Source organism: Anomaloglossus baeobatrachus, chromosome 2, assembly GCF_048569485.1.
Source record: "Anomaloglossus baeobatrachus isolate aAnoBae1 chromosome 2, aAnoBae1.hap1, whole genome shotgun sequence".
Lineage (NCBI taxonomy): Eukaryota > Metazoa > Chordata > Amphibia > Anura > Aromobatidae > Anomaloglossus > Anomaloglossus baeobatrachus.
In genome coordinates, this window is record NC_134354.1 from 257,927,972 (window position 1) to 257,943,539 (window position 15,568).

The 15,568-nt window shown below is 47.3% G+C and overlaps 1 protein-coding gene across 3 annotated transcripts in view; it reads left to right on the forward strand.

Moving 5' to 3' along the window:
- Positions 1-15,568, forward strand: part of FOXP4 (forkhead box P4) — a 107,222-nt gene that overhangs the window by 77,385 nt on the left and 14,269 nt on the right. For 2 of the 3 annotated variants that reach the window (XM_075335770.1, XM_075335771.1), the window contains one exon: positions 99-220. In XM_075335770.1, coding sequence (XP_075191885.1) covers positions 99-220 — 122 coding nt within the window. Of the gene's footprint in view, positions 1-98; positions 221-1,251; positions 2,258-15,568 lie in introns of those variants that run through there. The other variant, XM_075335772.1, reaches the window with a different exon arrangement.

Consider the following 15,568-nt stretch of genomic DNA (forward strand, 5'->3'; position numbering starts at 1 on the left):
ACCCCATTAGGGCAGGTACATTACCAACAGAGTTGTACATCTTGTGTATAAATGACAAATAGGTGCCAAATTTGTCACATTGCCTCACTTTTCTGCAGAATGCTGTTCGACACAACCTTAGCTTGCATAAGTGCTTTGTGCGCGTGGAGAACGTGAAAGGAGCTGTATGGACAGTAGATGAGCTGGAATACCAAAAGAGGAGACCACCAAAGATGACAGGGTAAGTTAAGGAGAAGTAATTCCAGTGGAGAAATAGGAGATAAAAGGTTCTACTACTAGAATAGAGTTTGCCGACATCCCGTGCTGAATTATAGCCATCTATGGAGTGCGACATTTGGTTTTGGATGTCATCTTATACTTGCTTTTAATATTCCTTCTGACATGCATTGTAAATGATCTTCTGTGGTTATGATGGTTGTTGTCTTAGCCGTAGTGCTAACAACAATTTATGCCCAGTTGCATTCATTGCACATTTCTGTTTGGATCATTCTTGTTTTCTTCATCAGAAAAATGTACACCTAAGTGTTGCATGTGTATCCAGCCTCACAGTGTAATTATCAATTAATATAATTTTTGACTTGTCCTACGGCATGCTATGTACTGCTGATTCGGATCCTGAGATCTCTAGCCATCAGTCAAAACACTTTGAGGTACGCAGCTCCAGTATATGGGTTCAATATTAAGTCTATGGGTAAATACACCTCTCTGGTTGGAGGGAGATGAACAGACCCATACACCTACTGTTGAGCACATTCACCACTCAGCGAGTGTAGCTGTGCACTTCAGCGCAGTGTTTTGATTGATCAGTTGGGGGTTTCAGGACTCGCACCACCCACCAATCAGCAGCACCCTTACCATATAAAAAATGTATTGAATGATTGTTACCTTTTAAACTTTGTGTGGGGAAAAAGGTAGTTACTACATAAAGTTTCCATTCATATATTGTAGATGGAAGAGAATATTGTAGATAATCCAGTATAGAGTAAATAAGTATGGATATAGAGTGGGAAAAAATCTGCAAAGTAAAAATGATCTAAAGAAGTATTAATAGTTAATTTATATCAATTAACAAAATGCAAAGTGAATGAATAAAAGAGAAATTTAAATCCAAACGAATATTTGGTGTGACCACCCTTTGTGTTCAGAACAGCATCAGTTCTTTTAGGTACACTTGCACAAAGTCAGGGATTTTGTAGGATTGTAGTAACTAATTATACCAAACGTGATAATGATAATCATTTTCGTATGTAGGTTGGAACAGTCAATAACTGAAACAGAAACAGCTGTGTAGGAGGCTAAAATCTGGGTGAGGAACAGACAAACTGAGCTTGATGTCACAGGTCGTACACCATAGCAAGACTGAGCATACTGTTATACTGCATCAACAAAGATTGAAAGCCTGTTTCAAGATGTTCTGTTCAAGCATTGAAGAAGCACCAAGAAATGGGCAATATTGAGGAATATATTGCAGTGATTGGCCAAGGAAATTTAGTGCTGCATTATGGTTACTTCCCTTCGTAATTGAAAAAGTCCAGCATTTCTATCACAAACTGGTGGAAGACAAGTACAAGCATCTACTGTTTGGAAAAGTCTGGTGAGAAGTGGTCTTCATGGAAAAAAAGCAATACCTTCGACATGGAAACAATGCCAGTGACCAAAACAGGAACTGGGGCACTGAAGAATGTCAGCAGGTTCTCTGGACTGATGAGTCAACATGTGCAATATCTGGCTGTAACAGAAGACAGTTTGTTCACTGAAGGGCTGGAGAACGGTAGAAAAATGAGTGCCTGCAAGAATAGTCAGGCATGGTGGAGGCTCCTTGCAAGATTGGGGAAGCATATCAGCAAATAAGGTTGGGAATTTGGTCAGGATTAATGGTATCTTCAATGCTGAGAAATGCAGACCTATACTTATCCAATATACAAAACTATCAGATTTAACTCCAAATGTATTCTGCATTACTACAATGCCCGCAAACATACAGCCAATGTCATTAAGAATTATGTTTCAAGTAAAATAGCAAAAATGAAATGCTGGAAGTGATGATCTGGCCTCACAGAGCCTTGATCTCAACATCAAGTGTGCCTGGGATTGCGTGAAGAGGTAGAAAGATTTGCACAAGTCTACATCCACAGATCTGTGGTTAGTTGTCCAAGATGTTTGGAACAACGTCCCTGCCGAGTTATTCCAAAGCTATATACAAGTGTACCTAGAAGAATTGATGCTGCTTTAAAGTCAAAGGCTGGACACACCAAATACTGATTTCATTTAGATTTCTGTATTGCTAATTGACTTTGTTAAATAAACTATTAACACCTCTATTTTTTTAAAGCATTGTTACTTTGCAGCGCTTGTTCCACCCCCCGCCTAAAACCTTTATACACTACTGTAGGTTTCCTTCTGATTAATCTGGGCATATTGTACCAGTGAGGCCTGAAGTAGATCTCTTAGGCTAAGTTCACACATCCTGTGTTTTCAATCCGTCAGGTCCGTCAGCAACGGATCAGTCATTTTCAAGATGTCAACTGATGCAACTGATGTGTTTTTCACAGGATTCCTTTCACAGGAATCCTGTGAAAAAACGGATCAGTTGCGTCCGTTACATCCGCTGTGCGTCCGTTTTTTGACGGATCAGTCATGATCCGTCTGTGTTTGGGACAGCCCAGTGGGCGTGCCAAGCATGCTGGGCATGCTCAGTAGAGCATGACGGAATCCTGCGCTGGATTCCGTTGTAAGACGGATTACGACGGAATCCAGCACCATAGACATGCATTACAAGCTTGACGGATGGCGACGGATTCCTGCGCGGCGCGTTAATTTTGACGGCCCGAAAAACGTTACATTCTGCGTTGCTCCCCGCTCGGCGGTCAGTCAAAAACGACGGACCGCGACGCAGCGGATGCAACGCAGGGTCATCAGTCGCAATCCGTCGCTAATAGAAGTCTATGGGGAAATACAGGATTCCTGCAAAATATTTTGCAGGTTACCGTAATTCCCCAAGGCGACGGATTGTGACTGATGCAAAACACAGGATGTGTGAACTTAGCCTTAGGCTAAGGCTAAGTTCACACATCCTGTGTTTTGCATCAGTCACAATCCGTCGCCTTGGGGAATTACGGTAACCTGCAAAATATTTTGCAGGAATCCTGTATTTCCCCATAGACTTCTATTAGCGACGGATTGCGACTGATGACCCTGCGTTGCATCCGCTGCGTCGCGGTCCGTCGTTTTTGACTGACCGCCGAGCGGGTAGCAACGCAGAATGTAACGTTTTTCGGGCCGTCAAAATTAACGCGCCGCGCAGGAATCCGTCGCCATCCGTCAAGCTTGTAATGCATGTCTATGGTGCTGGATTCCGTCGTAATCCGTCTTACAACGGAATCCAGCGCAGGATTCCGTCATGCTCTACTGAGCATGCCCAGCATGCTTGGCACGCCCACTGGGCTGTCCCAAACACAGACGGATCATGACTGATCCGTCAAAAAACGGACGCACAGCGGATGTAACGGACGCAACTGATCCGTTTTTTCACAGGATTCCTGTGAAAGGAATCCTGTGAAAAACACATCAGTTGCATCAGTTGACATCTTGAAAATGACTGATCCGTTGCTGACGGACCTGACGGATTGAAAACACAGGATGTGTGAACTTAGGCTAATATACAAGAATCCAATGACAGGACCTAGTGCACATGCATATTTTTCTAGTTAAAATGTTAAATTAAATAACATAATAAACATGACTAGATCATTGTGATGCACCCTTCTACCAAATCCTAAAAACACACCCATGATTTATAAGGCAATGAGCCCTCTCATATCCTTATGTTTGCAGATTATGTAAAAACACAAATCATAACACCATCTGGGACTGATGAGAGCAATTGTGAAATAGCTAAGGGTAAAGATTAATCAGATTTTTTTTTTTTTTACGACTTTGTCACTTTAACACAACCCACAAAACTGCAGAGCCTATTACAAAAATGTCTAGTGTAAATCCCAAATATTGTGTCATTGTAACACTTTTCACATACGTGTGGAGTCGCTGTGTTCACCGACTGATCTGCAGTATTTCCATCATATACTTTTAGGCCCTGTGCGCACGCTGCGGATTTACCGCAGATTTTGCCACGGATTTGCTGCAGAAAATGTGTCTAACATTGCTGCAGTCATTCCCCAGCAAATCCTAAGGGTTTAAAAAAAATGTTGTGCACACACTGCGTTTTTTCATACCCACGGATTTACCTGCAGATTTTCCACTACGGAATTTATGAGCATGTCACTCCTTTTCCACAGGTACCTGCGGTTTTTGCCCTAGATAAAGGTAAAAACCGTGGGGACCAATTTGCGGAAAATCCACAGCAAACTGGGCAAAAACGCGGGTGCGGTTTTTACAGTGGGTGAGGGAATCTTTCAGAAGGTCCGGTTTTTTCTTTAGAAAAGGGCACTTTCTTTGTCGCTCCATTGGGAGACCCAGACAATTGGGTGTATAGCTACTGCCTCCGGAGGCCACACAAAGTATTACACTTTAAAAAGTGTAACCCCTCCCCTCTGCCTATACACCCTCCCGTGCATCACGGGCCCATCAGTTTTTTGCTTTGTGTTGAAGGAGGCACACATGCACACAATGCTCCACATTTTAGTCAGCAGCAGCTGCTGACTATTTCGGATGGAAGAAAAGAGGGCCCCTAAGGGCCCCCGGCATGCTCCCTTCTCACCCCACTGAGTCGGCGTTGTTGTTAAGGTTGAGGTACCCATTGCGGGTACAGAGGCTGGAGCCCACATGCCGTTTTCCTTCCCCATCCCTTAGGGGCTCTGGGTGAAGTGGGATCCTAACCGGTCATCCAGGCACTGGGACCGGGCTCCCTCCGCAGCCCCTGGTGGTATCTGCCGGACAGGAGACTGAGTATCCTCAGGGACAAGGCCCTGCAACTACAGGTACTCTGTGTCCCCTTTGGGACGGTGCATGGAGCACCTGGGCCTCAGACGCTGCAGCGCCTGCAGTGTTGTTTTTTTGTCCGGGACTACCGCGCCGACCGTGCCTGCTTGCCGGCCGCGGTTTCTACTTTAGTCCCCGGCTTTTGCGGCCTAGTACATTAAACGCCCGCCCCCGGGCCTGCCAGTCAGGGGCAAGGGCAGGACGGTCGGTCTGACGCCGACAGTGAGGGCTGGAGCACACATTGCTGTCCTCCTCCCCCCTCACTAATCCCTATGGGGCACCAGTTCCCGCACTTTTGTAAGTTACGCCCACGGCTCCCTCCTCCCCTGTGAACGCCAACAGCCATGTTTTAACACATCCTGCCGGTGGAGGACTTCTGGCTGCAGCTCTGGGAGACCCGAGGCAGGGAATCTGGTGGCCACACACCGCTGGAGCGGTTGGTAAGCCACACCGGTTACCGGTGCTGGTGCCCCTAGGGTGCTGAACTGTATATAGATACATTATATTGGTATACTTTTTCCGGTTCAGCTATACTGTTCACTTGTGGCTATATACCCTCAGTGATCACGTTCCTGGGAGACAACAGCATGTCGTTCACAAGGAGCAAGGGGGCCAAGACACAGGGTTATTTTGCTACCTGTACCTCTTGTGCGGCTCTGTTACCTGCAGGTTCCACCTACCCTCACTGTGAGCAATGCTCGGCCCCTGTGGCACTCGCTCAGCCGGAGCCTGAGGCACTAGGGGGTCCCTCGGCTCAGGTAGAACTGCCGGCACCCCCTGTCCAGATGGCAGGGACAGAGTTTGCTGTTTTAGCCGACAAACTCTCTGAGTCGCTTTCTCATTCCATGACTCAGTCTATGGATAATTGGTCTGCTAAGTTTCTAGAGGTTTTGCAGTCCAGACCGGCCCTTACACAGGCCCCGGGCACTGCGGGATCACCCCCAGGCACCTCTCGGTCTGCGACTAAGCGTGTTCCTGGTGTGGCCTCTAGTTATTATGTGCAGGACTCCGGCACGGACCGCAGTCCCAGACCAGCTAAGCGGGCTCGCTTAGAATCTTCCCCGACTTCATCACGCAGTTCGGGGTCTCAGCTGGAGGATTCTCTAGAGGAGGAGGCGGAGGTCGCAGCTCAGGACTCTGACCCTGATGTTGCTCTCAATCTGGATACACCTGAAGGGGACGCCATAGTAAATGACCTTATAGCGTCCATCAACCAGGTGCTAGATCTGTCTCCCCCAACTCCGCCTACAGAGGATTCGGCTTCACAACAGGAGAAACACCAGTTTAGGTTTCCTAAACGTACCCGGAGTGCTTTCTTTGATCACTCTAACTTTAGAGATGCTGTCCAGAAGCACAGGGCTTTCCCGGACAAGCGATTTACTAAACGCCTTAATGACACACGTTACCCCTTCCCCGCTGACGTGGTTAAGGGTTGGGCTCAGTGTCCCAAGGTGGATCCTCCAGTCTCTAGACTGGCGGACAGATCCGTAGTAGCAGTGGCTGACGGTGCATCGCTCAAGGATGCCACGGACAGGCAGATAGAGCTCCTACTGAAATCCATCTATGAAGCCATAGGCGCGTCTTTTGCCCCAGCCTTTGCAGCTGTGTGGGCACTCCAGGCTATCTCAGCTTGTCTGTCTGAGATTAATGCGGTCACCCGTACCGCTGCGCCACAAGTAACATCTTTGACTTCTCAGGCGTCAGTATTTGCATCCTACGCCATGAATGCTGTCCTGGACTCGGCTAGCCGTACAGGGGTAGCATCCGCCAATTCTGTGGCAGTACGCAGAGCCATGTGGCTACGCGAATGGAAGGCAGACTCTGCTTCCAAAAAGTTCTTGACCGGTTTGCCTTTTTCTGGCGACCGACTGTTTGGCGAGCGATTGGATGAAATTATTAAGCAATCCAAGGGAAAGGACTCGTCCTTACCCCAACCCAAACCAAACAGACCTCAGCAACGGAAAGTTCAAGCGAGGTTTCGGTCCTTTCGGCCCTCAGCCAAATCCCAACCCTCCTCGTCCAACAGGCCACAGAAGAGCCAGAGGAACTCTTCTGCATGGCGGTCTAAGTCACGTCCTCCAAAGACCACCGGAGGCACCGTCTCCAAGGCGGCCTCCTCATGACTTTCGGCCGCCCCAAACCGCATCCTCGGTCGGTGGCAGGCTCTCCCGCTTTTGCGACGCCTGGTGGCCACATGTCCAAGACCGATGCGTGAGAGACATTCTGTCTCACGGTTACAGGATAGAGTTCAGCTCTCGTCCTCCGACTCGTTTTTTCAGAACATCTCCGCCCCCCGAGCGGACCGTTGCGCTTTTTCAGGCGGTGGACACTCTAAAAACAGAAGGAGTGGTGATCCCCGTTCCCCTTCAGGAACGCGGTCGCGGTTTTTACTCCAATCTGTTCGTGGTGCCAAAAAAGGACGGCTCATTCCGTCCCGTTTTGGACCTCAAATTGCTCAACAGACATGTGACAACCAGGCGGTTTCGCATGGAATCCCTCCGATCTGTCATCGCTTCGATGTCCCAAGGAGACTTCCTAGCATCAATCGACATCAAAGATGCCTATCTCCATGTGCCGATCGCTGAAGAGCATCAACGCTTCCTGCGTTTCGCCATCGGGGACGAACACCTTCAGTTTGTGGCACTGCCTTTCGGCCTGGCGACAGCCCCACGGGTCTTCACCAAGGTCATGGCATCCGTTGTAGCTATCCTACACTCTCAGGGCCACTCGGTGATCCCTTACCTAGACGATCTCCTAGTCAAGGCACCCTCACGGGTGGCTTGTCAACACAGTCTGACCGTTGCTCTGGAGACTCTCCAGAGGTTCGGGTGGATCATCAATTTTCCAAAGTCAAAATTGTCTCCGACCCAGTCACTGACGTACCTCGGGATGGAGTTTCATACTCTCTCAGCGATGGTCAAGCTGCCGCTGGATAAACAGCGGTCGCTGCAGACAGGGGTGCAATCCCTTCTTCGGGCCCAGTCGCACCCCTTGAGGCGCCTCATGCACTTCCTGGGGAAGATGGTGGCAGCAATGGAGGCAGTTCCATTTGCGCAATTTCATCTGTGTCCTCTCCAATGGGACATTCTCCGCAAATGGGACAAGAGGCCGACGTCCTTAGACAGGAACGTCTCTCTGTCTCTGGAAGCCAAGACCTCGCTTCAGTGGTGGCTTCTCCCCACTTCTCTGTCGAAAGGAAAATCCTTTCTGCCCCCATCCTGGGCTGTGGTCACGACGGACGCGAGCCTGTCAGGATGGGGAGCGGTTTTTCTCCACCACAAGGCTCAGGGAACCTGGACTCCGACAGAGTCCTCCCTTCAGATCAATGTTCTGGAGATAAGGGCAGTGTATCTAGCCCTCAAGGCGTTCCATCGGTGGCTCGAGGGCAGGCAGATCCGCATACAGTCGGACAACGCCACGGCGGTTGCGTACATCAACCACCAGGGCGGCACTCGCAGTCGTCAAGCCTTCCAAGAAGTCCGGCGGATTCTGCTGTGGGCGGAGGCCACAGCCTCCACCATCTCCGCGGTTCACATTCCGGGCGTAGAAAACTGGGAAGCAGGCTTCCTCAGTCGCCAGGGCATGGACGCGGGGGAATGGTCTCTCCACCCGGACGTGTTTCAAGAGATCTGTTGCCGCTGGGGAACGCCGGACGTCGATCTCATGGCGTCTCGGCACAACAACAAGGTCCCGGCATTCATGGCACAGTCTCAGGACCACAGAACTCTGGCGGCGGACGCCTTAGTTCAGGATTGGTCGCAGTTTCAACTGCCTTATGTATTCCCTCCTCTGGCAATGCTGCCCAGAGTGTTGCACAAGATCAGGTCCGACTGCCGCCGCGCCATCCTCGTCGCTCCAGATTGGCCGAGGCGGTCGTGGTACCCGGATCTGTGGCATCTCACGGTGGGGCAACCGTGGGCGCTCCCAGACCGACCAGACTTGCTATCTCAAGGGCCATTTTTCCATCTGAATTCTGCGACCCTCAACCTGACTGTGTGGCCATTGAGTCCTGGCTCTTAGCGTCCTCAGGGTTGTCTCAAGATGTCATTGCCACTATGAGACAGGCCAGGAAACCAACGTCAGCCAAGATCTATCACAGAACTTGGAGGATCTTCTTAGCCTGGTGCTCTGAGAGGCGGTTTATCCCCTGGCCGTTTGCCTTACCCAGGTTTCTTTCCTTCCTTCAATCGGGATTGGACAAGGGTTTGTCTCTCGGCTCTCTCAAAGGTCAAGTCTCGGCGCTTGCCGTGTTTTTTCAAAAGCGTCTAGCCAGGCTTCCGCAGGTCCGCACGTTCCTGCAGGGAGTTTGCCACATAGTCCCACCTTACAAGCGTCCGCTGGAACCCTGGGATCTCAACATGGTTCTACGGGCTCTTCAAAAACCACCTTTTGAGCCGCTGCGGGATGTCTCTCTGTCACGTCTTTCGCAGAAGGTGGCATTTCTAGTGGCGGTTACTTCACTCCGTAGAGTGTCAGAGCTTGCAGCGCTGTCATGCAAAGGCCCTTTCCTGGTATTTCACCAGGATAAGGTGGTTCTGCGTCCGGTCCCGGACTTTCTCTCTAAGGTGTTGTCCACTTTTCATCTCAATCAGGATATCTCCTTACCTTCATTTTGCCCTCATCCAATTCACCAATGTGAAAAGGATTTGCATTTGTTAGATCTAGTGAGAGCACTCCGGATCTACGTGTCTCGCACGGCGCCACTGCGCCGCTCTGATGCGCTCTTTGTCCTCGTCGCTGGCCAGCGTAAGGGGTCGCAGGCTTCCAAGTCAACCTTGGCTCGGTGGATCAAGGAACCGATTTTTGAAGCCTACCGTTCTTCTGGGCTTCCGATTCCTTCAGGGCTGAAAGCCCATTCTACCTGAGCCGTGGGTGCGTCCTGGGCATTGCGGCACCAGGCTACGGCTCAGCAGGTGTGTCAGGCGGCTACCTGGTTGAGTCTGCACACTTTCACAAAACACTATCAGGTGCATGCCTATGCTTCGGCAGATGCCAGCCTAGGTAGGCGAGTCCTTCAGGCGGCGGTTGCCCACCTGTAAGAGGGGGCCGTTGTTTCGGCTCTTTTTATCGAGGTATTCTTTTACCCACCCAGGGACTGCTTTTGGACGTCCCAATTGTCTGGGTCTCCCAATGGAGCGACAAAGAAGAAGGGAATTTTGTTTACTTACCGTAAATTCATTTTCTTCTAGCTCCTATTGGGAGACCCAGCACCCGCCCCTGTTCCCTGCGGGCTGTTGTTCTTTTGTGTACACATGTTGTTCATGTTGAATTGTTCTTTGGTTCATGGTTTAGTTCTCCGAACATCCTTCGGATTGAGTTTATCCTAGACCAATTTATAAGTTTCCTCCTTCCTGCTTTGGCACCAAAACTGATGGGCCCGTGATGCACGGGAGGGTGTATAGGCAGAGGGGAGGGGTTACACTTTTTAAAGTGTAATACTTTGTGTGGCCTCCGGAGGCAGAAGCTATACACCCAATTGTCTGGGTCTCCCAATTGGAGCTAGAAGAAAAGGAATTTACGGTAAGTAAACAAAATTCCACTACGGAATTTATGAGCATGTCACTTCTTTTCCACAGGTACCTGCGGTTTTTGCCCTAGATAAAGGTAAAAACCGTGGGGACCAATTTGCGGAAAATCCACAGCAAACTGGGCAAAAACGCGGGTGCGGTTTTTACAGTGGGTGAGGGAATCTTTCAGAAGGTCCGGTTTTTTCTTTAGAAAAGGGCACTTTCTAGTGCGCACATAGCCTTAATAAGTTTTCCACATTCGAGTTCGATCTGTGTTTTTCATGGATGAAATTTGCAGTCTATCGGGCTATTCACATGTTTGTGTATCCTTGCAGACTGAATGGTCCGCACAGAATCATGGAGATGTGTCTGACTTTAATCTGAGTCGGATGAAACTTGTCCATGCAAGTCTATGGGTTTGTGAAACAAAGTGGAAAGCATAAGGCTGGTTTCACACTACGTCTTTTTAACATCCGTTGAAAACGTTATTTTAGCGGAAGTACGGATCCAGTGCAAATGCGTTTTCATTTCAATGCATTTGCAATGGACTCGCGTTAACATCCGTTCACCTGCGTTTGCCTGCGTTATAGTGCGGATCCGGTGACTTGCAGTTTTTTAACATGTTTCAAAAACGCTACTTGTAGCGTTTTTGAGCTGCGTCAAAATACTGCAAGTCACCGGATCCTGACTAAACAGCATGCAAACGCAGGTGAACGCTGGCGTGCTGATAGACAGGATCCTGCTTTTGTACTGAGCATGCCCAGAAAGTACTGAGCATGCCCAGAACCAGTCTCGCGTGATCTGTCTATCTCTCTACTCCCTCCCTCACCCTCTCTCTCTCTATCTCTGTCTTTCCCCCTTCCTCTCCTCCCTCTCTCTCCCATCTGAGAGCTGCGGACACTCGTAACCAAGGTAAATATCGGGTAACCACTTCTCTTAGTTACCCGATGTTTACGTTGGTAACGTGTGCAGGCAGCCCTGCTCCTAGCAGCTGCAGACACTCGTAACCAAGATAAATATCGGGTATCCAAGGCCGATGTTTACCTTGGTTACCAGCGTCTGCAGCTGTCAGAAGCCTCCTCCCAGTCTAGCTCCCCTCACTCCCGATCACATGACTCCAATGCCCGCCCCTAAACATCCAGTGCAGGATCCTGCAAAATAACAGATGCGTTTGCATACGTTATTGCTGTAAAAGCAGGATCCGTACTTCCGCTAAAAAAACGTTATGGACGGATGTTAAAAAGACGTAGTGTGAAACCAGCCTAAGTTGCTATTCGTGTGCCATCCCTTTTTTAACAGCCGGTTTGATAGGAAAAGCTTAAAAATCCTCATCCTCCTTTTTTTTTTTTTATCCAAGCAAAATCACTGAAACTGACCAAACTCCTATGGTAAAAACTGATATGGTGCCAAACTGTGCTGAAACTAATGCAAAAAAACAATGAATTTTGCACCGTTTTTTTTCTAAATGTCCAATTGAGCCCTAAATAAAATTGGCACATGGATGACTGCCTGGTGCAGGGAAAATAAATAAAATGTCAGTACTTCATGTATGAGTGCTGTGTGTTTTTCGGGACTAGAACTTTTCGTTAGGCTACATTCCCATAAGGAGTATTTTGGAGAGTTTTTGATGTTGCAGCATTTCTGCACCTAGTATGTAAATTACATTACATACATTTTTGAGTGTGTTTTGGTTTTATATATATATATATATATATATATATATATATATAATATGTGTGTGTTTGTTTTTGCTGCTTCGGTTTTTTCTCTTTTTGGGATGTCATCCTTGCTTTTGATACTTTTTGGTATTTGACTTTGACAAAATTTTATTGATATTCAGAGGTGGATTGCCTGCGTTTCTTGGTTCTTTTTCGCAGCGTTTTTTGATGTGTGGATTTTCAGCATTCAATGCAATTTTATGGGGAAAATCTGACCATAAAACTCAGTGTACCTATACAATATATTGACATGTTGTGGATTTGAAATGCACCGCAGATTAGTTTACTCTGAGTAATTGAGAAGCACATTGGGCAGATTTCTGTAAATCTCATCCACTTTGCTGGACCTGTAAGACGCTGCGTTTTTGATGCAGCGAAAATATTCAACATAAACTCATTGTAGTCACAAAGCCTTTTAATCTGTGGGGCTGTTCACATGTCTGTGTATTTTTACAAAATGAGTGGTCTGCACAAAATCACCGATGGTAAAAACTGACCAAACGCCGATGGTGAAAACTGACCATACGCCGATGGGGAAAACTGACCAAACGCTGATGGTGAAAACTGACCATACGCTGATGGTGAAAACTGACCATACGCCGATGGTGAAAACTGACCATACGCCGATGGTGAAAACTGACCATACGCCGATGGTGAAAACTGACCAAACGCTGATGGTGAAAACTGACCATACGCTGATGGTGAAAACTGACCATACGCCGATGGTGAAAACTGACCATACGCCGATGGTGAAAACTGACCATACGCTGATGGTGAAAACTGACCATACGCCGATGGTGAAAACTGACCATACGCCGATGGTGAAAACTGACCATACGCCGATGGTGAAAACTGACCAAACGCTGATGGTGAAAACTGACCATACACCGATGGTGAAAACTGACCATACACCGATGGTGAAAACTGACCATACGCCGATGGTGAAAACTGACCATACGCTGATGGTGAAAACTGACCATTCGCTGATGGTGAAAACTGCCATACGCCGATGGTGAAAACTGACCAAACGCTGATGGTGAAAACTGACCATACGCTGATGGTGAAAACTGACCATACTCCGTTGGTGAAAACTGATCAAACGCCGCTGGTGAAAACTGACTAAACGCCGATGGTGACAACTGACCAAGCTCTGATGAAATGCTGATAAACACTCATGATATTCGGACTGTTTTCCGCGTATGAGTAAATCCTTGATGCCTGAATATATTATTCTGTACAATACTTTGTACTGTGCTAGAATAATATCTATAGGACATGTACGTTGCGTTCCCATCTGTCACTGTGAAACCATTTTAATTCAGGAGTGAATCATTTTCCATTATTGCGTTTTTGTTTTTTCCTCCTCTTTTCTCAACAGCCATAAGTTTTTGATTTTTCCATCCACACCAGCCGCATGAGGACAAGTAGTAGATTGAATTTGACCTTCATTTTTACCATTTAATATACTGGAAAAAATTCCAAGTGCTGTGAAATTGCAACAAAAAAAAAAAACACAATTCCAGAATTTTATTTTTTCATAGACTTCTATGGACACAGTAATATATGTTTTATTTATGTTATATTTCCTTATATGTAATGGATTTTATTTTAGATTTTCATAGTTGAGGAAAAAAAACTTTTTTTTTTTTTTTTAATCTGGGGATTTGAATCTGTAATCAATCAATTGCTTGTACTGTGCACTGCAATCCGCAGTATTGGCGATATATCCTAAAAAGACTTTCTCTTATTAAGTTCACCCACAGGTTGGACTTGATAAGGAGGAACAAGATGGCGACAATGGGGGCCTTCAGCAGGACCACGGTTGTCATGAAAACCCAATGGTTCCCCAGAATCGTCAATCATATTATGAAATGTTGCATCAGAGATTGACAACAGCATTTAAGTTGTTAAACAGCGATCGGAGCAGGGTCTGGCCGATGTAGTTTCAGGCAGATTCCAGCTATGTATCTCCGCTCCTGAGCCCACCCCTTACACTGGGCGCTAACATAAGACCTTCTATAATGTCTTAGATGGATTGAAGAAGACAGCGTCCACATGTCAGGTGATAAAAAACAAAATAGCTTCTTTATTCTGTCATAAATACAGAATCGCCTTTATGGCAGAATAATGCTTTGTGCGCACTGGAAAATGGAATTTTCTCAAGAAAATTCCACAGGCATTGAAAGATTACCGCACCCGCGGTAAAAAACCGCGGCAAACTGCACCAGAAAACCACATGCAGTTTTACCGCGATATTGTGCGCGGTATTGCCGCGGTTTTGCCGCGTGCGGGTTGGTACATGTGCTTTATTGCATTCAATGCAATAAAGCACATTAAAAAAAAAAGTCATTTCATTCTGAGATAGATACAGTGCCTACAAGTAGTATTCAACCCCCTGCAGATTTAGCAGGTTTGATAAGATGCAAATAAGTTAGAGCCTGCAAACTTCAAGCAAGAGCAGGATTTATTAACAGATGCATAAATCTTACAAACCAACAAGTTATGTTGCTCAGTTAAATTTTAATAAATTTTCAACATAAAAGTGTGGGTCAATTATTATTCAACCCCTAGGTTTAATATTTTGTGGAATAACCCTTGTTTGCAATTACAGCTAATAATCGTCTTTTATAAGACCTGATCAGGCCGGCACAGGTCTCTGGAGTTATCTTGGCCCACTCCTCCATGCAGATCTTCTCCAAGTTATCTAGGTTCTTTGGGTGTCTCATGTGGACTTTAATCTTGAGCTCCTTCCACAAGTTTCAATTGGGTTAAGGTCAGGAGACTGACTAGGCCACTGCAACACCTTGATTTTTTCCCTCTTGAACCAGGCCTTGGTTTTCTTGGCTGTGTGCTTTGGGTCGTTGTCTTGTTGGAAGATGAAATGACGACCCATCTTAAGATCCTTGATGGAGGAGCGGAGGTTCTTGGCCAAAATCTACAGGTAGGCCGTGCTATCCATCTTCCCATGGATGCGGACCAGAAGGCCAGGCCACTTGGCTGAGAAACAGCCCCACAGCATGATGCTGCCACCACCATGCTTGACTGTAGGGATGATATTCTTGGGGTCGTATGCAGTGCCATCCAGTCTCCAAACGTCACGTGTGTGGTTGGCACCAAAGATCTCGATCTTGCTCTCATCAGACCAGAGAACCTTGAACCAGTCTGTCTCAGAGTCCTCCAAGTGATCATGAGCAAACTGTAGACGAGCCTTGACATGATGCTTTGAAAGGAAAGGTACCTTACGGGCTCGTCTGGAACGGAGACCATTGCGGTGGAGTACGTTACTTATGGTATTGACTGAAACCAATGTCCCCACTGCCATGAGATCTTCCCGGAGCTCCTTCCTTGTTGTCCTTGGGTTAGCCTTGACTCTTCGGACAAGCCTGGCCTCGGCACGGGTGGAAA